Source organism: Arvicola amphibius, chromosome 3 (genome assembly GCF_903992535.2).
Source record: "Arvicola amphibius chromosome 3, mArvAmp1.2, whole genome shotgun sequence".
NCBI lineage: Eukaryota > Metazoa > Chordata > Mammalia > Rodentia > Cricetidae > Arvicola > Arvicola amphibius.
The window spans coordinates 119,046,272-119,073,947 of record NC_052049.1 but is presented as its reverse complement, the minus strand read 5'-3'; the positions used below and the strand labels follow the sequence as shown (position 1 = coordinate 119,073,947).

General features: G+C 44.2%; 1 protein-coding gene across 3 annotated transcripts in view; it reads right to left on the bottom strand.

Annotated features, from left to right (window-relative positions):
• Window positions 1-27,676, bottom strand: part of Alg9 (ALG9 alpha-1,2-mannosyltransferase) — a 60,953-nt gene continuing 33,277 nt past the window's right edge. Inside the window, exons 14-16 of one of the 3 annotated variants that reach the window (XM_038322302.1) lie at window positions 17,459-17,589; window positions 465-583; window positions 1-206 (exon numbers count right to left, since the gene is read on the bottom strand). In XM_038322302.1, coding sequence (XP_038178230.1) covers window positions 160-206; window positions 465-583; window positions 17,459-17,589 — 297 coding nt within the window. In that variant the 3' untranslated portion in view covers window positions 1-159. Of the gene's footprint in view, window positions 207-366; window positions 584-17,235; window positions 17,341-17,458; window positions 17,590-27,676 lie in introns of those variants that run through there. The other 2 variants (XR_005284638.1, XM_042054682.1) reach the window with 2 other exon arrangements.

Below are 27,676 nucleotides of genomic sequence, written 5' to 3'. Positions count from 1 at the left end.
TCTTGGCAACGAGGCTGCGCTTGTCAGCACTCGGATTTGAACAAGGTCTGCTAGGAGCTGCCAAACAGCTTTGGTGGAGAAACCAGGTATTCTAAAGAAGGCTTGCTAGTTCCCAGACACCAGGCCAGAGTGTGCAGAACAGCTAGCACACACACCCAGTCAAGGGCTCTCAGCTCTTCTGGGAGCGGCCTCTGCTCTCCTCCACTCTAGAAAATAAGTGAAGAGAGAAAACAGTTGACAAGTGGAGCAATGCATCTCCCCAGGCTCTCGGGACTCTGCAGAAAGCTCACATGCAGAACAGACACGGGGGCAGGAAGGGTGTGACTCTGACAGATGTGATGAGTTCAGAGCACCCGGAATCTGGCATTCTTGTCAGGTGACCTTTATTAGGAGCATTGCAGCTCAGTGGAACCACTAGTTAACGTGATGGCTGTCCGCTGGGGCCACACGGGGCTGTTGCTAACCTCCACTTTTCTTCCTGCTTTGCTTTGCTTTCCGAGGCTTAAGGATGGTGTAGTTCACATACACCGTGTACTGATCCGACAGGAAGGGGACATAGAATGCCCGAAATAGCTTTGAAGACCTGGAAGAGAAGAGAAAGGAGGGGTAGGAATCTCATCATTTTACTAACAGCTCTGAAAATAGTTTAAAAAAAAAAACAAAGCAAAACCAAGGTTATCTCAATGATTATATTTTATATAAATAAGGAAAAATCTACTATTCAGATACCAGATCATGATAATTGACCTTGTTACAAGAAAGTATGTTGCCCTAATAAACAGCTTTTCAAGAGCTATGGGTCTGCATTTTGCATTTGAACATGACACACAAAAGTTCTAGGGCATACCAAGTTCCAAGTAATTTTTGCACCTAAACAATTACAGAAATGCAAAATGTTCAAACAATCCTGGCTCCGCTCTTACTTTTCCTAGAGGGACAGGAAAAACCATGTCCTGGGTCCTCATGCGGTGCTGCAGCAGTGCCTCAACCAAGTGGCTAGTCTACACACAAGCTCATGCTGGCACAATATGTTCTGGAAAATTCTCATGACTAAAGTATGAGAACTGGAAACAATCTACCAGGGGGTTTTGAAGCATGTAAACGATTTGGTTTTAAATTTGTTTATTCTGTCTGATAAATCTATGAGAAAGGTGACAATGACATTCCTGTTTCAGAGAGCAGAGGCATAAGCCTGCTCAGGATCATGCAGATTGAGCAGCTTGTTCAAGTTCATTGTAGTAACCGATAAGAGCCCCATTCAAGAGCCTCATCCATGCTTGATTCTCGAGTCTACAAGCTTAACCATTATGGCTTATCTTGCAGCCTATGGATTTCTCCTTTCCTGGAAGAGGGTAATGACAGCTTCAACTACATCAAGTATTACTTCCTGATTGAGTTCTTCAGTCTGAAAATCCCAGCTGGCCCAGTTACTGATACCGGAAACGAGATAGCTGAAAGTGTCCACGGCCAGTCCTTTTCCAGACTCTAAACTTGTAAATGTCATGTCGACGTGGCATTTGCACTGGCAGACTACCTCTGGGCTTGGCAGACTCCTGTGATGCCTGCACACACAATGATATTGCGCTTGGCAAACACCCCTCTTAGAGAGACTTCCCAGTTGAGATGCTGGCAGTGCCCTGTGCTCAACAGAGATGCACTGCACTTCGGCAGCCAACAGCTTGAATAGAGAAAAGAGGTGTAGAGAAGGGGGGGGGGGCAGATGAAGCAGGACTCTTGTGAGCAGACGAACAGGAAGAGGATGCATCTGTCCCAGACAAAAGACGTTCACTTCCTCCTTTTGCTCACAACACACAGAAAAGGTGATGTCTAACACCAGGGCCAACTCCTTCAGGTCAGTGGCCATTCCAGATTAACACAGTCATACACGCTGCAGTGGACTAGAGCCCTCGGTGTGACCTCAGGGTCTGCAGAGCCAGCTGTGGTATCTTCCTTCTGGAGCAGCTCGTGTGGTTTCAGCACAGAATGAACTGCTGGAGGCATTTCTATCTGCTTTTGGCCTCCACTGAACACTGTTCAGAATCCCGACTTCAAAATTTTCCATCTCTAATGGTCATAAGAAAAGTGGCACAGGAAGACACTCCACAATTCCAAGACAAATCAGACACACACAGAGATGTGAAGTGGACAGCAGATGTCCAATGGCAATGAAACTGATGGCAGAAGCAAATCTCACTCTATGGTCTTTGGTGACAGTAGACCCGATGAATGTCCTCAAACTCAAGAACTGCTGAGCTGGGCCAGCACCTCCTGCCAAGCCTGGTGACCTGAGGTTGATCCCCAGAACCCACATGGTGGAAGAAGGGAACAGACTCAAAATTCTCCTCTGACTTTCCCACGTGCGATCCTTCCTCCCAGTAACACACAAAATACATAATAAATGTGATTTTAAAAAAAGATTTGAACAGTAAACAATATATTCCTAGCACAAAAAGGAAGCAGCATACTCTCGGCCCAGTTAGGCTTTACCAGGAAAGATGCTGTCATGCAATGTTTGCAACACGACGCTGGTGACTCCTGCTACAGTATAGACACACCCTCTCCTTTCATTTCCCATGATGCTGTGTGTAAAACTGTATTTGGTATAGTTCACAGGGGGAGGTATACAATAATGACAGAGGAACACAGATGACAAAGACATTTGAAAATTATTGGCTAGCCAGGTGGTGGCGGTGCACACCTTTAACTCCAGCGCTCAGAAGGCAGAGGCAGGAGGATCTCTGTGAGTTTGAAGTCAGCCTGGCCTACAGAGTAATCTATAGTCAGGGCTACACAGAGAAACCCTGTCTCAGAAAAAGAAAATCATTGATTACTCTACTCTAGATACCAAAAACAAAAAAAAAAAAACCCAAAAAACAAAAACAAAAGAAAAAACTTTGAATTAAGAAACAAAGCAGCTCTGTGAATCACCAAAGGTTCCACAAAAATATCCAAGTGCTATTTTTGATGCTGCAAGAATGAGAAGTACTAGGAGCAATGCTAAGCCAGACCTGAAACCCACAATCAGCCTTTCAGAATGGATGCATCGGGTTCACGCACAACAGCTAATGAGCAGTTAGCTGTAATTTGAGACACATCCATTTCAGAAGTAACACATGTATACGTGTGAGTTCCCAACAAGGACAAAGTAGAATAAAAACTCAGAATATATGGCCAAGTGTGGTAGCACACACATTTTATTCAAGCACTTGAGAGGCAAAGGCAGAAGGAGTTCTGTGAGTTCAAGTCCAGTCCAGTCTACATATTAAAACCCAAGACAGAATTATATGGTTATACCCTGTCTCAAGAAATAAAACATATCAAAAGAAGTAAATAAATTAAAATTTGAAAAATAAAACACAATAAAAAACCAAGTATATGTGTGTATACATGTTATGTGTGTGTGTGTGTGTTTACCCATAACCAAAAGAATATGGAAAAAGTTACTCCATGTATTATATATTTTAAAAGATTTTTTTATGTGCACAAGTGTTTCCCTACATGTATGTGCATCATGTGCAAGTCTGGTGCCCAAACAGGCCCGAATAAGGCATTGGAACTAGAGTTACAGACAGCTGTGAGCCATGATGGGGATGCAGGGAACTAAACCCAGGTCCTCTGTAAGAGCAGCAAGTACTCATAACCTACGAGTCACCGCTCCAGCCCCCATTTATTATATTTTCAAATGAATTCTTCGTTACTTTCCTATTCCTAGTTTTGTAAATAATTTATAAGATAACTAATGAACAAAATCAGTCAGGGTCTACTGGACCAAAGACAACGGATGCTGGTGATGACTTCCCTGCTGTGCTGACAGGTGACACCACGGAGCCCCACAGGTTTCAGAACGCTATCTTGGCTGCACACAGATACCATGATATACCATCACCAAAAGTACTGGATTAGACTGAAATGGAAGACCCACTACTCATTACTATAGGGTTTAAAAGGCAAGCTGAAACAACAGAAAATTGGAAGAGATTGAGACAAAATATCTGTAACCTATACAAGAGAGGCCTGCTGTATAGAGTATACAAGCTGACCCTACAACTCAGGAAGACAAACAGCTCAATAGGAAAAGACTACAAAGTACATGAATAGCAAAGAGAAATGCAAATGGCTAACATGATGTGACAAAATGAAGCCTGGACATTAATTCAATAGCCAGGCTTGCAAAAGCTGTGAAGTCTGACGGTATCAAACCCTGGCACAGAATAGGAAGCAACTATGTCAGCACAAGTTAAATCTACACAGCCATGTGGACACGCAGAAGCAGTTAAAACAAACTGTTCGTCACGGTATATAGGGGCTGTTAGTACAATGACTCATTTACTTTTTTTTTTTTTTTTTGGTTTTTTGAGACAGGACTTCCCTGTAGTTTCTAGAGCCTGTCCTAGAACTAGCTCTTGTAGACCAGGCTGGCCTCGAACTCAGAGATCCAACTGTCTCTGCCTCCCAAGTGCTGGGATTAAAGGCGTGCGTGACCACAACCTGGCTTCCTTTTCTTATTTCTGTATATTTTACTTTCACTCTTCCTCTGTGACTGGCTGGCCGGCTGGCTGGCTCAGTGGCTGGCCCCTAGCATCCTCTCCTTGATCCCTCCTGCTCTTCCTTTTTCTCCCAGATTTCTCCCATTTATTCTCTCTGCCTGTCAGCCCGCCTATCCTTTCTCCTGCCTCACTATTGGCCATTCAGTTCTTTATTAGACCAATCAGATGTTTTAGACAGGCAAATTAACACAGCTTCACAGAGTTAAACAAATGCAACATAGAAGAATGCAACACCTATTTGCACCATTAAACAAATGTAACACATCTCAAGATAATATTCTACAACATATATGAATATGATGACATAACCATAACGTAACACATTTACTATTAAAGCACCAATGCACAGTTCAAAGTGATAATATATACATTCAGAAAAGAAGTCAAATTCTGAGAACTGGGTGGAATGGAAGACGCATTCAGTACACATCTTTCCATCTCGGAGTCACCTGGCTGGAGACTGCGTGGTAGTCTGAGAACTCTGGTGACCCTTCTTCTACTTCCTCTGGCTCAGTGTATCGTCAGTCCTTTTCATTAAATTCTTCACAATCTGTATGTACTTGTTAACTTGTTGATTGTGCCTTTACCCCCATATATAGATTCATGGACCAAGTACACTTTACCTATAATACATGCCTAGTACTACTGTATGATGAACAGAATACATACTGGAAGGATGGATAGGTATGTGGAGGATAGACAAATAGATAAAGGAAGTAGGCAAAGGACATTATAAAAACGAGGTCAACCACACATCACTAAGAACTATCAAGTACTGGCTTAAATAAATGCAGGAATACAAAGATGGGTAACAGGCAGTTCCTACTCCCAATGTTCAAGAAGCTGTGGTTTGGGATAATCATCTTGTGAAGGACAAACGTGAAGTGAACCAAGAGACACCCCAATTCTGCCCTGTACAGAGCCACTGGAAAACTAGTACTAAATTCTAAACATGGCATTCAAGCAAGCCCCCCCCTTTTTTAATGTTTATTTATTTATTATGTATACAATATTCTGTCTGTGTGTATGCCTGTAGGCCAGAAGAGGGCACCAGACCTCATTACAGATGGTTGTGAGCCACCATGTGGTTGCTGGGAATTGAACTCAGGACCTTTGGAAGAGCAGGCAATGCTCTTAACCACTGAGCCATCTCTCCAGCCCTGCAAGGCCCCCTTTTTAGGGAAGCCTGAGCACAAAACTGTATAAAAGTGGGGGACCAGCATAAGGAGAAAGCTGGAGAGTCAAGGAGGGTCCTCTGAGAACACAGGGCTCCTCTCCTGCAGACTCTGCTGTGATCTCTGATACAGAGCCACCAGCCAAGTGCTTGCAGAGGTGAGGCAGAGCTGGCAGCAGAGGATGCATGCTCACCTCTAAGCTGGGACGGGAAGAAGTCTACAGTTGTCTGATGCTGGTTTTTAGAACAAATTAGCTGGAGTCCTTCCATCTGACATAACTGCTGTTCTACATTTCTTCCTCCTTTCTTTTGCTTTGACGTCGAAAGGAGGGAATCCCTGATTATATTTGTTTCTTAACCATTAGTAGCTGTAGCAGCTCTAACAGTTAAGGAAGATCAGAAAGATTTGTTATACTGTATTGTTTCTGAAGAAAGGGAAATTAGATTTATATGACAGAAGAAGCTAAGCACTGGAAGACTAAGTCTTTACATACTTCTTTTTTAATATTTATTTATTTATTTATTTATTTATTTATTTATTTATTATGCATGCAATGTGCTGCTGGCATGTATGCCTACACGTCAGAAGAGGGCACCAGATCTCATTATAGATGGTTGTGAACCACCATGTGGTTGCTGGGAATTGAACTCAGGTCCTCTGGAAGAGTAGCCAGTGCTCTTAACCTCTGAGCCATCTCTCCAGCCCCTGACACTCACTTCTGTGGGAACATGCTTCATCACAAGCTAGGACAAAAGAAAAACCTATCAAAGCCAATATCAAAAGGCCTGTAATGAAATGAAACTCCACCGGTGTGACCTCAAAGAACACGGGCACGTAACTGGGGAGACACAAGATACATGTCACCATCACAGAAACCCAGACACTCGGCCCCAGGAGGAAAAGTCTCTTAAGCACCAGGCATGGAACAGACTGGGACACAACTGCCTGAGCAGCATAATTAGCTGCCAGAATACGTTCTGTTTCAATTACCAGCCCCATGTATTGGGGCTTGGGAGCATTCTGCTGTGAAGACTTAAATCTACATTTGCTGGCATCAACGGAAGACAGTCAGTTAGTCCCCGACATCACCAGTTCTGCAGGCGCAAATGGAAATCCTGGGTCAATTTGTCAGCTTTAAAAGAAAATCTTCCGGTACTCAGGTTTCCCTCCTATTTTTAACTGTCTGTCCACCCACCTGCCCCTCATCTATCCAGTCATTCATCCACCTTCATCCAAACATTAAAATCACGTTTAGCCTTGCTGGTTCAGTCCCACTGGGCACTTTCTAGAGCTGCTCCTTGCTCCTTCTCTTCCATGCAGTGCACATTTCCATGAGTCTTACAGTCCAACCACAGTTCTCCCCCCACCCCAGCTCACTTCCCATCCATTCCTCCCAACGGGCAAGGGTTCCCATGGGGAGCCAGCAAAGTCTGGCACATTAAGTTGGGGCAGGACCAGCCGTCCCCACTGCATTAAAGCTAAGCATGGCATCCCACCATAGGGATGGGCTCCAACAAGCTAGCTCGTGTACCAGGGATAGATCCTGGCCCTACTGCCAGAGGCCCCTCAGATAGTCCAAGCTTTACCACTGTCGCCCATATATGGAAGGCCTAGTTTGGTCCCATGGAAGCTCCACAGTTGTCGGTCTAGAGTTCCTGAGTCTCCACGAGCTTGGTTCTGTATCTGTCAGTGCAGAATTGGCCCATCAAAGTACCTTCAGTTCTAAAGAGACTCTGAGAGATTGAAGCGACAGTCATAGAGCCTGTATGGGTCTGCACTAGGTTATGCATATGTTATATATGTATAAATATTATGGTGTGTATGTTACGGTCGTGTAGCTTGATGCTCTTGTGGGACTCCTAATAGTGGGGGTATCTATGATGTTTTTGCCTGCTCCTGAAACAGGGTTTGGCATAGTCCTTACTGTAACTTGTTAAGCTATGTTCAGTTAATATCCCTGGGAGGCCTGCTCTTTTCTGAAGGGAAATAAATGGAGGAGTGGATCTGGGGATGGAGGTGGGGGGTAGGAGGGGTGAGGGAAGGGAAACCACCATCAGGATGAATGGACGAGAGAATAATAAAAGAGACAGAGAATCTGAGCTCCTTTAAGATTCAGTCATAATCAACCTACCAACCCTCTGAGCAATTCTAATGTTCAAAAGGCTGGTGTTGGGCAAAAACAAGAGTGCTCATTAATGTAGCCTCTAGCAGGACATGGGTGAGGGCCACTGCTCTGCAGTCAGTAATACTGCAGAGATGACTCACGTCTCTGCCCTGAGAGTGCACACGGGAATAACGTTAACATGCTGCACTTGCTGCAAGGCTGCACCTGCAGCTTTTAGAGTATACCACAGGAAACACGACTCTGCAAATGAAAGAGCATGTCACCCTCAAATCAGATGACCTAATCTGCTTCCCTAGCATCTAAGGTTCATCTTCCCCCAAACATTTTAGTCCTAAAGTCATGAGGCAGAGTAGAGCAAAGCAGAAATCTACACGGTATGGGTGGAAGAAAGGAGGGCGCTACGGTGGCCCATGGGGTGGCAGGTGCACGAGATGCAGAAGGGGTTCATGTTAATGAAGAAAATGTTATTCTAGGAGGCCACACAACCTTTACAAGTGACAGTTCACACAGAACTTGCCAAGTTATGGTCATCTCTGTGACTTAAGGTCCAGGCCATGGGCTTACAGTAACCTACGAAGACCCATGATGTGGCATGATCACAAAGTCTGCCAAAGCACAGACGGGAACCACAGCCCTGTGACATGGGCACACAGTGCATCATGCTGCTGATGCGTACGACATCTGGCATAACATCACAGCCTCTGCGCCAGTCACCTTTAGCCAAGATTCAGAACAACAGAGTTAAGAAAGACTTGCCATTAGGCAACTGGACACTTGTGACCTCCAGCCCCAAAGGTTGGGGGAAAGTGTCTTCACCATTCTTCCCCATCTGGGAGCTACTGAGAGATGGAGGTAGTACCACCCTGGTGGGAAGAGCACACAACGGTGCTATTAGAGTCTCTACTCTTGTCTGGACTTCATCCATGTGGCAGAAGAACAACGGAAGCCATGTCAAGAAAAAGGCTCTGGCAAGCTTTAAAGGTCTGAAATAAACAATGAGCATACTTTGTCTCAACAACTTTTATTTCATTAAGTGCAAGCTTCTGACAAGATCCTTATCTCACCTCCTTTCCTTTCCACTGCTGCATAAATCCAGGGCTAAAGAGACGGCACAGCAGTTAAGAGCACTTGCTGCTCTTGGGGAGCATCCATATCAGGTGGCTCACAGCCACCGTAACTCATGGTGCACATACATGTATGCAGGCATTCACATGTGAAATAAAAATTACAAATAAATCTTTTTTAAAAGAATGTAAACTCCACCAAATAGTATCGTTAAGGCCCGACGATGCGCTGAGAGTCATAAAGGGGGGAGAACAAAGACTGATGGTGCCAGTTGCTCGGTCTACCAGCTTAAAGCAAGGGCTGTCCTGAAGCACTGTGTCTCTTCAAACTGAGCCAAGCACTAGCAGTGAGGAGTTGTGGAAATGGTTTCCAGAGAACCCATTCCACAACAACAGAAAGCAGAGCTCTCTGAACTCACAAGGGATAAAAAGGTTCTTTTTACTCTTCCTAAAGGTCAGCAGATTTCAATGATTGAGGAACGGAATAAGATATCAGGCAACATGTAATGTCTTCTGAAGCCAAATCTGGCCTAGAGTAGCTATGTCCATGAAGGTCTTGAAAGTGTCGGGGAAAGGATGAGGCAGGTGGATAAGGATGATGGAGAGGAAGGAGAGGCAGCAGGCAGAAGCTGACAGAGAATCAGACTGTGAGAGCAGTATGTTGATAAAGGAGTGGAAGAGCACATCAACTCTGCTCTTCCTGTTCCCCAGCATCCTTGGCGTCAAGGAGAGAGGCATGGTCACCACCATGACTAGCACACAGGGAAAAGGCAAGAGCCCATCACTTATTGCTCAGGAGGAAGAACTGATTCTCCCAAAGGACCAGACACCATCTGAAGCATGACAGCCATTGGCCAGCAGATCCTGTCGTGGGTGCGGTCTCCTTCCCACCTGGGTATGAAGGGGTAATGGCCCGTTGGGCTGCCTTTTTTTCTTTCTTTTTTTTTTTTTTTTTTTTTTTTTTTTTTTGGTTTTTTCGAGACAGGGTTTCTCTGTGGCTTTGGAGCCTGTCCTGGAACTAGCTCTTGTAGACCAGGCTGGTCTCGAACTCACAGAGATCCGCCTGCCTCTGCCTCCCGAGTGCTGGGACCAAAGGCGTGCGCCACCACCGCCCGGCTGCCTTTTTTTCTTGTAAGAAATCTTTGGATTGAAAAGTTTAGAAGGAGAATGACATTTTAAAGGCTGTGATTTTATAAAATGTCCATAAATTCCTTGATACTTCTGTCATAATAAAATAATCCTAATCTCCATCTGTTGGGCATGGGCTGTGGCTTCCCAAGACCACCACGAGGAGGGAGAAGTGACACTGTCTGGCTTCCAAGGCTAGGTCATAAAAGCAAAGGAGTTCTTGGAATGGAAATGGAAAAGTCACAGGAAGGTAGATATCCTAGGTGACAGCCTCAGCTGGGATCTAGGCAAACGCCAGTCTCAGCTGCCGGGTGTGTGAATGAGAAAGCCTCTGGGACACCTCCAGTCTCAGTTACTGTCTGATGGCTGATGCAAAAGACATCCTGAGGAAGAAAACTAGGCGAGCCAGCAGTGCTTGTCTTTTACAGCTTTAAGAATGTGATAACTAGGCCATAGCTTCCAACTGCCCTACCTTCACAACACCAACTCCAGTAACCTTAGTTTACAGAAATAAATAGTTCCATCTACGCTGGCTCCCATCAACCGGACCACCCTCCTACACACAACACAAAGGGATATATGTATACAGGTGGGATAGTTTCAGGCCTCATAGTTGCTGGATTCACTTCTTGGAAGATAATTAAAAGGTCATGCAGTCTACAGAAATTCTCTAGATTAGCCCAAGTTCAGGGCCCTGTGCTGGGCACTGATAGAACAAAGCAGCAAATATTATCATGCACTCCCTACCTGGCTACAACTGAGGTCCTTCGACTCCACCCTGGTCAGCTGCTGTTTTAACCTGCCTTGGTTTCTCAGCTGTAATTACATCTGCAAGAGTTTGAAAGCCCAAGTTCCTCCCAACTGTCTCAACCCTCTAATCATGCAGGCCTAGAACCCAGGTAGAGGGTGCTCCAAAATGGGAGGAGCCATGAGTGGGAGCAACACAACCGAGACAGAAGGGCCAACGAGGAGCCTCTGCCAGGGGAGAATGCTGCACAAACTGGAACAGGGCCTTTAGACAGTTTCCAAAGCTACCAACTGACCCCACTGTTCATGATGCCAACAACCTGGACAGGCTTTCCCACCAGGTTCCCAGAGCCCCACCCTCACCACCGAGCTGTTAATTTATTCCAGCACTCTCCCATCAGTCCTCTCGGGGGACTCTTAGAGGAGGCATTACATCCGTCCACTTGTCAAGATACTCTATGCAAGCAGCAATTGTACCCTGGTTCGAAGAAAGGAAAATCCCCTCTTGTTTCATGAAGTATGTAGTAGGAGTTGGCCATTCGATGGCAAATCTGCACTTTACGGCTGGGGCTAGAGAAGTAGTTCAGCAGTTAACAGCACAGACTGCTTTTCTAGAGGACCTGGGTTCAATCCCCAGTACCCACATGGCAGCTCACGACCATCTTTAACTCCAGTTCCAGGGGACTAACACCTTCTTCTGGCCTCAGAGGGCACCAGGCTCTTGAGTGACTAAGAGACAAACGTGTAGGAAAAACACTATAGAAGTAAAGTAAAAACAAAACAGTTTTAAGTGTCTGCCAACTGGATTGGATCCATCTTCTCCGAGTCTGACAGTCCTTCTAAAAGCAGTCAGACCCTACTGTGGTGATGTGGGAGGTGATGTATGCTGTGAGTATGTTTTATTGCCATTGGTTAATAAAGAAGCTGCTTTTGGCCAATGGCTTAGTAGAGTAAAGCCAGGCTAAGAGATATATATATAGAGAGAGTAGGGGGAGTTGGTGAGAAGCCATGGAGTCATCAGCTGGAACCTTGCTGGTAGGCCACAAGCCTCGTAGCAATATAAAATAATAGAAATGGGTTAATTTAAGATATAAGAGCTAGCTAGCAATATGCTTAACTGATTGGCTAAGCAGTGATTTAAGTAATATAATTTCTGTGTGATTATTTCAAGTCAGAGTGGTTGGGAAACGAACTAGCAGCCTCCCCCAACACTGTGACAAGCTCAAAGTCAGGAAGCCAGAGAGAACCAGCATCAGTGTGCAGCCGCAGTTCTAGGCTGGTCACTGGAGGCTTCAGCTACAGGGCCTGAGGTCTGGAGGCCTCAGTGAAGCAGACAAATGATTTAGGACAAGAGGATGAGGACACAGGCTGCCATGCTCCCAACAGCTTCATTAAGTGCATCTCCTGCATCCAGAGTAAGTAAGGCCAAGCCCTGCCTTACTTACCAACCCACGGAGAACAGGTGTCTTCACGGTTACTGGCACCCCAATCACAAAAATGCCCCAATAATCTTTAAGGTGTTTTGCTCTTGCAAAGACTCTCCAGTAACATTCTCTCAAGGGTGTTTTTTTTTTTTTCATGTGTTGGCAAATTATCCTGCTTGCTTCTCTCCGTTTCAGAGAGCTAAGGCCCTATTTAGACTATGTCAGCAAGGAATGTCAGCAAAATGCGTCAAGTAAACTGCACAAATCTACAGAGAAATGTACCGACAGTAGGATTGGGAGCTGCAGAGCTTGCTCACAGGTCTGACTTGCTGGAACACTTCCTAAGCTGACAGTGCTTTCGCTCACTCTCATCTAACTGTACAAATGTAGAAAACACCCTTGCTTTCCAGATGTGGAGGCACTGACAGCAAGCAGCCAAGATTAAAGTCCCAGGTCCTCCGACTCCACGCTCCCACTATACCCCATGTCTCTGTGGGAACCTGACCTCTTCCATTCACAAGTCAGTGGGTTTTCTTTCTTTCTCACTGTACTATCTGGAAAATCTACCCCTGTACACAAGTAATAAGGAATTAAAACCCTCTGGGCGCAGTGGTACATGCCTTTAATGCCAGCACTCCAGAGCAGAGGCAGGTGGCCAGCTTGGTCTACATAGTGACTTCCATGATAGCTAGAGCTACATAGTGTGACCCCATCTCTAAAAAACAAAAATAAAAACAAAGGTGAAGCCTCCTGAAGGCATCCAGCTGACAGGAAGGTTGCTTAGGTCTGCTGTTCCTCAGAGATGAAGCGCTTCCCTAGCCTGTCTTGCCTGCACCGCTTTCTCAGCACGGTAAGATCTAGCCCAAATGCTCTACCAGGCAGGAGCAGGCACGGTGAAGCACACGCACTGAGGACAGACTCTGACACCGCCACTGCCGCTTCTTCACTCTTCCAGCAAGCTCCTCCACTCACAACCTGTCACCCCCTCAATGCCCTTCCCAGCTCACCTGTTATCAAATTAAAGCCATGACCACTAATTAGAAGATTCCTCACGTATGACTTCCTGTCTCCAATGCTCTGCTGTGGCTTCTTAACCACGATCAACCCCACATGTGTTTACAACATCATTATTCGTATGGCCCAAAAGTGGAAAAAGTCCAAGAGTCTATCAGCTAGAAGAAGGAATGAACAACAGAAAGGGACATGTTCAGCAATAACCAGGGACAAGTCTGGTACCTTTGATCGCCTGAATGAACCTCAAGAACATGCTGAACAAAAAGAAGCTGCATCAGTTACTTTTCTGTTCCTGCCACAAACTACAAACTCCATGATCAGAACAACATAGGGAAGGAAGCTCCTTTTGGTCATGGCGTCAGGGGTAGAGCTGTAACGGTGGCAGCATTACAGCTGAGCTGGCACATCAGTCCATTCATGCCCGGAAAGAAGAGGAAGCAACTGGGATGAGACTGTAACTCTCAGAGCCCACCCCTGTTGGTTCCGAAGTATTATTTTAAGGTGTGTGCCTTTTGTTTATGCTGCATTGTTTAACTCTGTGAAGCTGTGATTCTTTGCCTGTCTGAAAAACCTGATGGTCTAATAAAGAGCTGAATGACCAATAGCAAGGCAGGAGAAAGGATAGACGGGACAAGCAAAAAGAATGAATAGAAGAACCAAGGAAAGGGAGAACAAGAGAAAAAGGGGAGGAGGATGACAGGGGCCAGCCACCCAGCCAGCCACGGAGTAAGAATGAAAATAAGACATACAGAAGTAAGAGAAAGATAAACGCCCAGAGGCAAAAGGTAGTCAGGGGAATTTAAGTTAAGAAAAGTTGGCAAGAAACAAGCCAAGCTAAGGCTAGGCACTCATAACTAAGAATAAGTCTTTATGTGTGATTTATTTGGGAGCTGGGTGGTGCCCCCCCCCCAAAAGCTAAAAGAGCAAAGGAGTAAAACATCAAACAGCATGACCCCAGTATGCTTCCTCCAGCAAGGCTCCACCTCAGAAGGTCCCATAACCTCCACAAACAGTGCCACCAACTGGGGACCAAATGTTCAAATTTGAGCCTATGGGTGACTTTTCTCATACAGACCATCATGGAAACCAAACACAAACCACACACATTATATGATTCCACTTATAACAAATGGCCAAAAATTCAAACCTATAAATAAAAAAAAATTATGGGTTGGGGCTGGCAAGGTAACATACAATTGTGGTTATATAATTTGGCATGTAAATTATACTCCAATAAAGTTCTTTTAAAAAAATGGTTAATTGCCTTACTAGTTGGCTACAATCTATACATAATTGGAGAAGAAAATGGCCATTGAACTATCAATATGGCTCAACAGGTACAGGTGCTTGACACCAAGCCTGAAAACCCAAGTTCAACCCCCAGGACTCACACGGTAGAAGGAGAGAAAATAATTGTTAAGATAACTTTAAGCCGGGCGGTGGTGGCGCACGCCTTTAATCCCAGCACTCGGGAGGCAGAGGCAGGCGGATCTCTGAGTTCGAGACCAGCCTGGTCTACAAGAGCTAGATCCAGGACAGGCTCTAGAAACTACAGGGAAACCCTGTCTCGAAAAACCAAAAAAAAAAAAAAAAAAAAAAAAGATAACTTTAAAAAAAATTGATATATTTGCTTTTTGTAAAAAACCATTATCAGGAAAACAAGAACAATAAGACAGACTAACAGGACAGATTTAATTAAAAATGAGTCAAAAGAGCCAGGCAATGGTGAAACACATCTTTAATCCCAGCACTCAGGAGGCAGAGGCAGGCAGATCTCTGTCAGTTTAAGGCCAGCCTGGTCTACAAAGTGAGTTCTAGAACAGCCAGGGCTACACAGAGAAACCTGTCTAGAAAAACAACAACAACAACAAAAACTAGCAAACAAAAAAAAAAAAATCAAGGGAGCTAGAGGGTTGGTTCAATGGCAGAGCACTTGTCTAGCAACCATAGGCCTTGGGTTCAAATCCCAGAGCTGGAAAAAAGGAAGGAGGAGGGAAGAAAGGAAGAAGGAAGGAAGGAAGGAAGGAAGGAAGGAAGGAAGGAAGGAAGGAAGGAAGGAAGGAAAACAGGCAGGCAAGCAAGCCCCCAAGACTTTAAAAACACCTCATCCAAACAGACTTACAGATGACAAACAGACATATAAGAAGATGTTCCACACCAAATATCACTAGAGAAGAATAAACTAAAGCCACTCAAGATACATACTACGGTCCCTACCACAAGCAGGCAAATCCTCACTCTCTGTGGGTAGGAATGCAGAACGGCAGCTTCCTACAAAGCTAAACATGCTCACACTGTACAATTCACCAATCACACTGTTCAATACTGACCCAAAGAGGAAGAAAACTCACCTGCCCAAAATGTGCTAGTGGATATTTATGAAAACTGAGTAGCCCTGATCTGATCGTTTGAAATTTTCCAAGAGCCACACAATTAACTTGTTTCTTAAACAAAATCATGTAAAATTACCACAGGGCTGGAGAGACGGCTTGGCAGTTAAGAGCAATGCTGCTCTTCCAGAGAGCCCAGGTTTGATTCCCAGCACCCACATCAGGTAGCTCACCGCTAGCTGCCTGTAAGTCTAGCTTCAGAGGATCCAAGGCCTCTGGCCTCTGTGGACACCACCTCCGCCCCCACATCTGATTGAAAATCAAATATCTTTTAAAAAAATTTACCAACAAGGCATATGTATAAAGAATATATGAAACATAAATGAATTTTGTGAGCAGACCTGGATCCTGTCCCTAAGATATTTTATTATATATATTTGTACACATTCCACAATCTGACGGCTAAAACACTTCTAGTCCCAAGTATTTCAAATAAGAGAAACTTAATCTATAACAGCTCTACTTACAACTGCTATTCTAGACTACATGACTCACACCTTTAATTCCTTAGTTGGGAAGTTGAGGAAGAAAGATTGCAAGTTTAAAGCCAGCCAAGGCTACATAATAAGACCCATCACAAAAAGTGTTTTTCCGTGCTCCAATTTGACCCCCAGTGTGATGGTGGAGAGCCCTCCAGAATGGAGTTCAATCCTCTTTCTCACATTAGGTAGAAGGAGGTCCCGTACCAGAATCTGACTGTTAGCACATTAGCTTTAAACTTCCAGCCTCCAAGACTATGCAGAATAAAGTGTCTGCTGGTTTAGCCACTCAGCCTCGGGTAACTGGTTACAGCAGCATGAATCAAAGCCAATTTATTCTGAGGCTTCTTTCTTCTTGGACTGACCAGCTACTTCTGGCTTCCAGTGTGCTCCTAACAATCCCCTTTCATAGTTACAAACACATTCAATAGGATCTCTTCCTCTAAAGAACCTTTATATATAAATCTAGTTCCTCCTTTTTTTCCTTGGTTTTGTTTGTTTGTTTTGTGTTTTTTTTTGTTTTGTTTTGTTTTGTTTTGATTTGATTTGGTTTGGTTTGGTTTTCAACACAGGGTTTCTTTGTGTAACAACAGCCCTGGTTGTCCTGGAACTTGCTCTGTAGACCAAGTTGGCCTCAAACGCATAGAGATTTGCCTGCCTCTGTCTCCTATTTCCTCTTTTCTTATGTTTATTGGCTGTCTCCCTCTTTCACCTTCAAACAGTAAGTTTACAAACACCCTCACACTCCAATTCACGCTTCCCATCATGCTTTTTGCCCCTAATTCCCAGACAAGTCCTGGGTCTTTTAAAACCTTCACTAGTTCTGGCCAGGTGTGGCGAGGCATACTTACAGTCTAGCCAATGGAGGCTGGGGCAAGAGGATCACCACCAAGTTCAAGACTAGCCTTGTCTATCTAAATGAGTTCCAGGCCAGTCCTGAGCTACAGAGTGAGACCCTGTTTCAAACAACCAAAATAGAAGTCCTACCAGTACTTGCGGAGCTTTGCTTCTGGTAGTTACGGACATCAAGCTCCTCAAAGTACAGTTAATCTTGTTAGCAATGTCAGAACGCTCGGTTAAGTCAGTTAAAGTCAGTTATCAAAACTAATCAAAACCTTCTTTGAGTTTCCACATAGACCTACCTGTACTACTCAGGACCTTTCATTACGATAATAATAGAATGTACTTTGCATTCCGAGGCCTCAAGAAGAGAGTACTCTTAAATTTCTCAGTACACATGGACAAAACTGTACCAAATAAAAAGGAAATAAGAATTACTCAAGACAGCCAAGGACTGGATTCGCTCAACTCCAGCATTCATTTTTACCACTGATTAGCACATCTGTCACAACTGAAGTCACATACCTAGATGCATCCAGGAATGGTCTATGGGCCAGGCTGATCCACTCTTCTTTGTTGGATGAATAGTTTGGCTCCCAGGGTGTTTCTCTCATGGTATCCAAGTCCACTAAGTAATGACATTTGCTGATGTCAATCTGAAACGGAACAGGTGAGCTCTTCATCAGTAATTACGAAGACTGTTGCAGAGTAGAGATCCAATTATAACCCTAAGAATTCCCACATGGCTGTAGAGGAACAAACACCCACACTACCTAGGCTAATAACATGGGCTACCCTGAGGCTGCTGGGGACAGACAAGCATGTAGGCAGCTGGAGTGGTCTGCAGTCAGTCTATGTTTTTAAGTCCCTCCAGCCCCACAGACACTTAAAAAGCCAACTTGAGTGTACAGTCTAACTCTAGAAAAGCAGTCTTAGCCTGGTGGTGGTGGCACACGCCTTTAATCCCAGCACTTGGGAGGCAGAGGCAGGCAGATCTCTGTGAGTTCGAGGCCAGCCTGGTCTACAGAGTCTAGTTCCAGGACACAGGCTCCAAAGCTACAGAGAAACCCTGTCTCAAAAAACCAAAAAGAAGAAAAGCAACCTTATGTTCACTACTGCTCCCTTCATCTATCTTATCCTAGAGGTCTAAAGGACACGCCTGATATGAGCCAGAGGTGGAACTGCACCTTATAACAATACTGCAAGATCAGGAGCATCTCCTGCAAGAAGTGAGGAGAATGGACAGAGGCCTAGCACTGCCTCTACAGCAGGCTCAACACAGCTGAAGGACTACAGCGGCAGGAGTGAAGAGCAAGGAAAGTACAGAAGGTTGGCAGCAGTCGTCCAGCTGCTCACAGCCTACAGAATATCAACATGCTCTATCTGAAAATCAAATCCTAAGTGCCGACTAGAAGACGGATGGCACACATTAAGCAATCGCGGTTCACAGTATATAAGATGAGCTCCTGCCAATCAGTGAAATAAACCACCCAACAAGAAATGGGCAAGCTCCTTTAATAGGTATTTCAAAAATCTGAAACAAATGAAAGTGCTCAATCTCACTAGTGAGCAGAAAATGTAAAGTTAAATCACCATGAAATAAATTACCATAGAAGCCAGGCAGTGGTGGCGCAAGCCTTTCATCCCCGTACTCAGGAGGCAGAGGCAGGTGGATCTCTGTGTTCAAAGACAGCCCGGACTACAGAGCGAGTTCCAGGACAGCCAGAGAGAGAGCTACACAGAGAAACCTTGTCTAGAAAAATAATTAACATAAAAAATGTTGGTCATAATATAAAGCAACAATTATACATTAAGTTGGTACATATTTTTTCAGAAAACCATTTGGTACATCTACCAAAACTGAACATCTGTATTTCATATGATCTTAGAATCATAGGAAACCATCTTAATATCCCATTATAATAATAATACATCCAGGTATAAGATCAATATATGAAATCATTAATATTTAGTGTCTGAAATAAAAATGATAATTTCATATAACTCAACCTAAAATATATCTAACAGAAATACCTGAACCATAAAACAAGTTCAAGAATGTTTAAAGTTGGGCTGAGGATCTGAGTCTAATCCCGGGAGCCAAATGGTAGGAGAGAACTGACTCACAAGTTGTTCTCTGACCTCCATGTGTAGGCCACGGCACATGTGTGTCCACGCACATATACACAAGCAACTCATGTACACATATAAAGAAATGGGAAGAAAATTTAAAACAAAGACAAAAGCAAGGAAATTATTACTGTAAAGCCAGCAGACTACTCAGAGACGGTGTAGACCTGGTCACAGGAAGCACCAGGACCCAGAGGGGTCTGGGATATTCTACTTTTTGTCTTTTGAAGTGGCTCCACAGGCATGTTCTCTTAAAACAATTAGCTGTATACTGACATTTTATATATTTAGGTTATACCTAAGGGAAGATTTTTTTCCCAGTGCACATAAGAGCAACCTGGTTTTCAATGGCTTGCAGCAAGCTGTTCTCTTCCAAATTCACTTCCCAGCACTGTTCTCATTCCCTCTCAGTTTTATTTATATGTAAAGAAGACTTTAGTCTCACATCTGTCTTTCCATATGGGCTATTCCTTCAGGGAAGAGAAAGCACACTGAGAATTGACGTCAGACCTAATTCCATTCCACATAACTCTCTAAAAACGGTCCTCTGCATCAACACTCCAGGAAGTAGCCTTTTTCTGTCTGCACACCCACTCTGCAGCTCCTGGGCGACTGTAAGAACATGACGCAATTTTTTTAAAGGCTTTCCAACGCCATGCTTCTAAGGAGAACCAGCAAGAGGCAGAGGGCCTGAAGGTCTTATGCTTGTACTCCTTCCCACAGGGGGTCCAGTTCACACAGTTACAGTCCCTCACCTCAGCCTGACCTTTCCTAGTTAGGCACAGCACAGGTCTAATTATGGAGGTTTGGCTGGGTACAGTCTACTGTAACTGGAGGTAGTAACTAATTTAGCAGTCAGCCTAGGCTCTACTCGCCAAATCATCCCTAGGGAAATTCTAAGTAAAGGCCTTAGAGAGCCACCAGGGCAAAGCCATATTGAGATAGCAATGCATTCTGTAAGACTTTAACCTCTGCCTTATCCTTTGGCAAACAGTTGCTGAAAACTAAAAGCCACGACAAAGGCCTCCAGAAGCAAGGCTTAGGAACAAAAGGACAGGTTCTTCATTCAAGGACAGATAAAGTTATTAGAAAAGGAACCTTAACACAGCAGGTTTAGTTTCATTCAGGTCTAGGCTCTACCACCAATTATGTGTGAACCATAGTCATTTAAGGTTTTTATATAATTTCTTTGTCTGTAAAATGAACTTATTGTCACTAACCTTTAAGAGTTGCAATGAAGATCCATGAAATGTCTAAACAGAACTTACCAACTAGGAGTAGCTACACTAGTAGCTCAAATAATAAAGTATTTTGGCCACCTCTGCCAAATGAGAACGCGACAGGAGAACCTGTGGCAACAGCGTCCCAGCTCCGACCACCCACTTTCAACTTGGTCTGGTGTCTACTGCCAAGTCAATAAACTCAGCATGCAAGATGGGAGGGGTGCAGCCACTGACTATCCCTGACTGGATCAGAACCATCCACTAAATGACATCAACATCAATCATCTGAGAGCTGGCAAGATGGCTCAGTAGTTAACAGTACTTGCTCTTGCAGAGGACCCAGATATGATAACATATGCCTGCATTTCAGTTCGGGGCTGAGGCAGGAGGATCAAGAGTTTGACGCCACTCTGGGCTATCGCCTGAGGTCCCATTTTAAGAGACTCCCATTCCATACCCCTTAAAAAGCGAAGGAGGATAAAAGGAAGAGATGAAAAAAACATAAGAATTAAAGAGACCATTTGAGAGGAAGGGATATACACACTAGAAAACAAATCCCAAACCTACAGAAAGGCCGTGAGAAGCATAAAGACTGAGCAGAGGTAACTTCTGAAATTACAACAGTTATACCAGTATATTTATATCCACTAGAATGTTGTGTGAGGACAAGGAAAGAGTAGCCCAACCTCCTATTCTCAGTGACATCCCAAATGTCCACCCATCAGCTTGAGCCAAACCTCCCAAGTCCTAAAATGTAGCACAAATAATAAAAACAGATACTGGGGTTCAAGGTGAAGATCAGAAAAGCAAAGCAGCCAAGCCAGTATAGAGTTCTCACGTCTACCAACGCTCAGATCAAACGGGCAATCCACCAAACCTCAGACTAAACTGCTCTCCAGCAAACTGCAGACAGAGACCGAGACTAAGACCCTGAGCTCCTGTCTCCTCCCCACTTATATTCCTCTCTAGTGTTGGGATTAAAAGTGGGCACCACGACCGCTCGGCCTCTATGGCTAACGAGTGTGGCTGCTGGGATTAAATGTGTGTGCCACCACTGCTTGGCCTGTATGGCTGACTAGTGTGGCTAGTTTTGCTCTCTGATATTCAGGCAAGCTTTATTTATTAAAACACAATAAACTATGACTATACTAAAATAGGGAGGATGTGAGTTTGCATTCAGGCATGTATCAGCTCAAAAGGACAGTGACACGCATACTGGAAAAACAGGGGTCTCTGCCGAGGGCCAGTGCAGAGAGGACCACAGAGAAAGTTCTCCACAAATACCACAGATCTTATTCCTCTACTGTCACTCAAAATGCTCTAGGAACCAACTGCAGAAAAAATCTGATATGTAGGAGCATAAAAGAATAATGTGACAATCTCTGGAAACCAAATGTCCTATAATAAACATTCAAGACAAAGATTAAAGCTAGAAAACACAAAACAAACAAAAAAGCCAGGACATTTTTTCCCATAGCTAAAATTTGGTACTTAGGCTGCCTAATACAATAATGGCTAACATGAGATATTAATTTAATACTTGACCTCTGGAAACAGTGTCTTTCTAAACACAGAATGTCTCACTAACGTCTCCTCGTGCGCCTCTGTAAGCAACCGCAGTGAGGCCAGGCTTTCCTACAGCTCAAATCCTGTGACGTCAAAGACTGGGTTTTCCTGGTCATTACTATCTCCCTAGTGCCTTGAGACCTGGCAGGTCTCACACATCTAGGAGGCTGTGCAGCAGGAAACAACAGTCACCACGGTCACCACCCCCCCTCACCCTTCAGTTTACCAGATCTTACTGTATTTGGCTCAATACATCAAATTTAAACTTAATGTTTCCACTACGTCATAAAACGGGACAGCCAAACACCCTACCCTCCTACTTACCCTAGAGGTTTTACCACCTCTTCAAAAGGTTTCAGATACACATGATGATAGCTTTCTCAAGTCTCAAAAGGAAATAATCCCACCGTTAAAGGCACATGTTTGTCAGTGGGTGGAGGAGGAGGATCAGGAATACAAGGCTACCTTTGCAGCAGAGCAAGTCTGAGGCCAGTCTGGGTTCCATGAAACCTTGTCTCAAAAGACAAAACAAACAAAATTTGAGATTTTTATAATGCTTCCTCAATTTCAAGCATTTAAAAGGTATGATTTGGGAGAGGGGCTACGGCAGATGAGACATGCCTAGCACATACACCCGAGCCCCCATGGGATTGAAAAGACAAAGAACACAGCTGCAGGAGTGATGTGGGTTATACAGTAGGAGGCAACAGAAAGAGACTGGTGAAATCCCAAAACACTGGAATTCAGATTTGTGACAGAAAGGAAGGAACCTTGCACTGGATGCTCAGCAGAACTATAGGAAGAGGGACATTTCCCCTCAGCAGAGCTTCAGCAAGAGAGAAGACGGACCTCCACGGTGAGCGCCTAAGATGCAAAAATGTAGTTAAAACACATCTGGCCAGGTGGTGGCAGCGTGCACCATTAATCCTACCACTAGGGAGGCAGAGGCAGGTGGATCTCTGTGAGTTTAAGCCTAGCCTGATCTACAGAGCGAGTTCCAGAACAGCCAAGGCTACACAGAGAAACCTTGTCTCAAAAAACCAAAACCAATTAAACAAACAAAAAGCAGAGATCTGCACAACAAGCAGCAGGTCTGGAGGGGCCTAGGCTTCCTACCTTACTCACTGGTGCTGCTGGGGACCCTTACCATCAGACTTAATGACCGAAGGAACAGAGGCCCTTGCATTACTACATCTGCAGGTCCCAGTGGCCTCCGTTCTCCCCCGGCTGAGTGAACAGCCATCCTGTGAGTATGGATCCAGGAAATCGGTTACGGGGGGACACTAATTCGGACAATGCATCTATATTGGAGAAATAATCCATCGTGCTCCCACTTGGGAAGGGCAGAAGATTTCAACTGTGTGTACAAGTGGAGCCTGGAACAGAGACTGGCAGCACCGCAGTCACCCAGAACTTGAGTCTCACCCTCACCCCATCCCCAGGGCAAACTGTTCTGGTTGGATCATCTTCTCTCTGAAGGTCCCAGAGACATTAGGTGGAAATGTAACCTCTGCCCAGCTATTTCCCACACCTACATATGTACTGGCCTAGCGCCTCTGGCACAGGGAGCATCCAACCAGATAGTCCTCAGGCTGGACCAACAAGATCAAACTGAGGGATTCCTGAACACACTGCCGTCTGTGGGCAAGACCACTGGCATGAATTCGGGCCAGCAGCAGCTGTCTGAGGTCACTGTGTTAGCCCACAAGTCAGTGTGCAAAGCAGGGTGGAGCTCAGCCTTCTCAAAACCTATTGTTTGACCTGTTCAGAACCATGAGAGAAAATGGTCGCAGCCTTCCACACTCCTCCTAGTGAACTTTGATACCAGCCTGGGAAAAAGGAAAATCTCCCCATTCTCAGTCTCAGTGGTAACTAACTACTGGCTGGGCTTTTTCCTCCCAGTTTGCCAAGTAGGGCACTGTTCATTTACTGACCAATTAAAAACAGCACAGAGGATACTTAGTTCATCCTTCTGATAGGCCTATTGATCTGGATATCCCTGTTGCCAGCATCTCCACATTCCACAAATGGGTTGTCTTTCTTCATCCCACCTCATGGGATAATCTCAAGGGTCACAGGAAGTTAGCCACTTCCATAAAGTGTTTCTTAACAGTACAGATCTCATGAGTCATCCTCCAAGTAGATGATACCCATTTTATCAAAAGATTGAGCAATCAGAGGGTTAACTGTCAAAGCAATTTGCTTCTTATTGATTTCTGCCATAACCATCCTTGCAGATTAGCTCATTGCTGACTTCAGGTTGGTGCACTCTCATGCAGTGTACGGTCCTGCACCCTCGGCATGTTAACTGAAGTCCTGTGGAGCTTAACAAAGGTGCCGATGAGTGTCTAGCATGAGCAGATAAGCTGCAATACCGCATGGATCTTTGTTGACAGATATAATAGACTGATAAATGATAGGCTGAATGGTAGATGACAGACTGACAGATAATAGATGACAGATGTTAGATGGCAGGCAGACGAGTATAGTGGCAGGCTTTGCTGACAAATGACAATTTGGGTCCTGTAAGTTCACAGATGTTACCAGCTTTCCTTGCCATGTTAGCCATTCACATCTCAATCCTGCACATCTGCCTATTTCCTGTGAAGGTGCTGAGTCTGCTCTCAGTCCTGCACAGCTGCCTTCCCCACCTCCTCTGTGAAGGTGCTGAGTCAGCTCTCAGTCCTGCACAGCTGCCTTCCCCACCTCCTCTGTGAAGGTACTGAGTCAGCTCTCAGTCCTGCACAGCTGCCTACCCCACCTCCTCTGTGAAGGTGCTGAGTCAGCTCTCAGTCCTACACAGCTGCCTACCCCACCTCCTCTGTGAAGGTGCTGAGTCAGCTTTTTTTGAAGCTAAGCATCTCTCACAGGTGCTTTCCTGTACTTTACCTTTGACTCTGAAATTCCTTCATTTTTTCTTAAGAGGCTCTGGCACAGCAGAAACCTTCCTCCTCTTCTGGGCTTGTTCATCACGCCCCGCTGGTCAGTTTCCTTTTCTCACTGTATTTCTCCTAACTTTACCCCACACACTTTCGCTCTTTCCTATTTTGCTGCATCTCTCCCCCTTTTCTGCTGTTTTATTAATATCTACCTTTCAAATTTTTCAACTTCCTATCTTACCCTTTATTATTAGCTCCTCTCTTTACAGTGGTTGTTGGGAGCAGAGTTGTTATTCCCAAATGTCTTTTTTTTTTTAATTAAGCATCTCATTCGTCTCTATTGGGGTTTGCTTTTTTATTGCAGTCTGGTTTCTCTTCCCAACACAGAAGTGAACTGACCACACCAAGGGCACCCACAAAAAAAAAACCCAAAAAAACCCAGGATAATGTGTTCACTCCATAAACAAACCATAACACAGAAATACAAAATAAGAAAACATGAAGCAACATAACTTCTCCAAAAATTCCTCTCTCCAAAGAGATCAAAATTACTGAAGTGCTGGACAAAAAAAAAATTGAAAAATAATTTTTAAATAGCCAATTATCTCAAAGAAGACATAAATAAACAAATTAATGAAGAAATAAATTGAAGAGCAAGATGAGAAAATCAGCAAAGAAACAGACACTGGGGGAGAAGACCTCATTATATAAAAGGAAAAACCCATAAGAAAGCAGTTCTGTGGACTAATCAGGAGAAATAAAAAGTTCCAGGGGTCAGAGACTGCAACCACGGGGAGGAATTAGTGATTCAAAAACCAATAAAGAGAAACGTTAAAAAAAAAGAAAACTATGACAACTTCCAGGACTTCTAGAGTGTGGTTAAGGAGCAAAGCCTGAGGCTGGGGACCGCTGGGTCTGGAAGCATGGGCTGCTCTTCCAGAGGATTGCTCCATCACAGCACCCATATCAGACAGCTCATAACCACCTCTAACTCCACCCTCTCCTGGTCTTTGATGGCACCTATACAAAAGTGATACACACACTCATACAGTCATACACATATAACATAAATAAAAAGAAATATTAAAAAAGAAACAAAACTTGAAATCTTTGGTATAGAGGATGGATACAAACTAAAGGCACACAAAAAAAACTATTCAACAGAATTATAACAGAAATTTAGGGACAGATATGAACATCCAAATACTTGAAAAGTATTTTTTTTATATCTTGTTTCTGTTCTGGTCCTTTTGGACTATTCTATGTCATATTCTAGTTAAAATATCAAGAGTCTTGGGAGGAGGGGTATGATAGAGATGTCCCACTCAGGGCGAGCACCCTGTAATCTCTTATTCTTCCCATCTTGACCAGTCTGTGGGTTTCTATGGAAATGGCCGTCTACTGCCGAAAGCAGCTCCTTTGATAAGGGTTGAGTGATGCACTAATACAGGTATACGGTAAGTCATGAGGAGCCAGTTTACTACTGCCATGTCCACATAGCAGAATAACAGTAGTGGGTTCTTCCTAGGTCCCATGACCTAGCTAGCCACAGGCTCTTGGCCCAAGACTGGTTCTAGTCATGAGCTCTGTCTTATGAAATGGGCTTTAAATCCAACTGGAAGGTTACCACCTTAACATCTGTGCCACTACTGCACCACTGGGCACATCTTACCAGGCCACTCACTGTTGTAGTTCTCAGCATTCACATCTGGATAAGACTACTGAATATACCCCCAGGAGCATGCAAAGAACCCCTGGAAGAGAATTTTTAAATTCCTAGAAACAAATTAAAATGAAAGCACCACTATCAGAAAAATGAAAGATACAGTAAAGGCAATTCTAAGAAGGAATTTTACAGCCATAAGCACTTACATTAAGATGCCAGAGAATCACAAAATCATTTCATGATACTACTCAATGTTTCCAGAAAGTAACAGACCAAATCAAAAGCCAGTACACTGAAAGGATATCAGACCTAAATCAATAAGATGCAAACCAAAAGAAATGACCTATGCCGAGGTTACTAAAACTTAAAGTGCAGTAAATATTTTGAGAAAACACATTCACATAATTTTTACTATATTATACTATTAAAATTTTTCTACTATATTAGTGTTGAATTAGGGGTGTGTAGAGAACTGGAATTCATTCTGTAGTCCAGGCTGGCCTCGAACTCAGAGACCCACCCTGCCTCTGCCTCCCCAGTGCTGTTATTAAAGGCATGTGCCACCACGCCTGGCTATTGTTGAACTCTTAATGTGCCTAATTTGTAAATTAAACTTTATCACAGGTGTATGCACAGAAAAATCATAACATATCCAGAGTTTCAGAAATCTACTGGGGTCTGCTAGATAAGAAACTGGCAGAAGGCCAGACACAGTGATGTCTGTCATTAATCCCAACGACTGGGAGGCAAAGGCAAGTGATCACTGAGTCTGGGGCCAGCCTGGTCTACATAGAGAGCCTCAAGACAGCCCGGGCTGCATAATAAAGGAACCATGTCTCAAAATTTAAAAAATAAAGAGAGAGATTGGCAGGATGATACTAGCTGTAGTCACCAGATAACACCTGCAGGCCGTGACTAGGCTGACAAGCCTGTCCATCCTGTGTACTGGGGGGAATCCAGAAGGAACAGGACAGACATAAGAAACAAATCAGAAATATGTAGGCAACAGAAAGAAGGCCAATAACTCAGTGACTGCAGACACATCTCTCATGCACTAACAGAGAGCCTGCTACACACGGTGAACATGGTCACTCCCATCTGAAGAGAATTAGGATAGCATGAGGTGGGAGACTAGTACTCCAGGCATAGTCACCAACACAAAGACACTGATAGGAAAAGACAACAACCATGGACAAACTGAAATCAAAACTAGGTTGAGATTAGTAACAGTCAGGACGGTGAAAGGTCTGGGCAGATTATAATTTCTGTAAGGGATCCT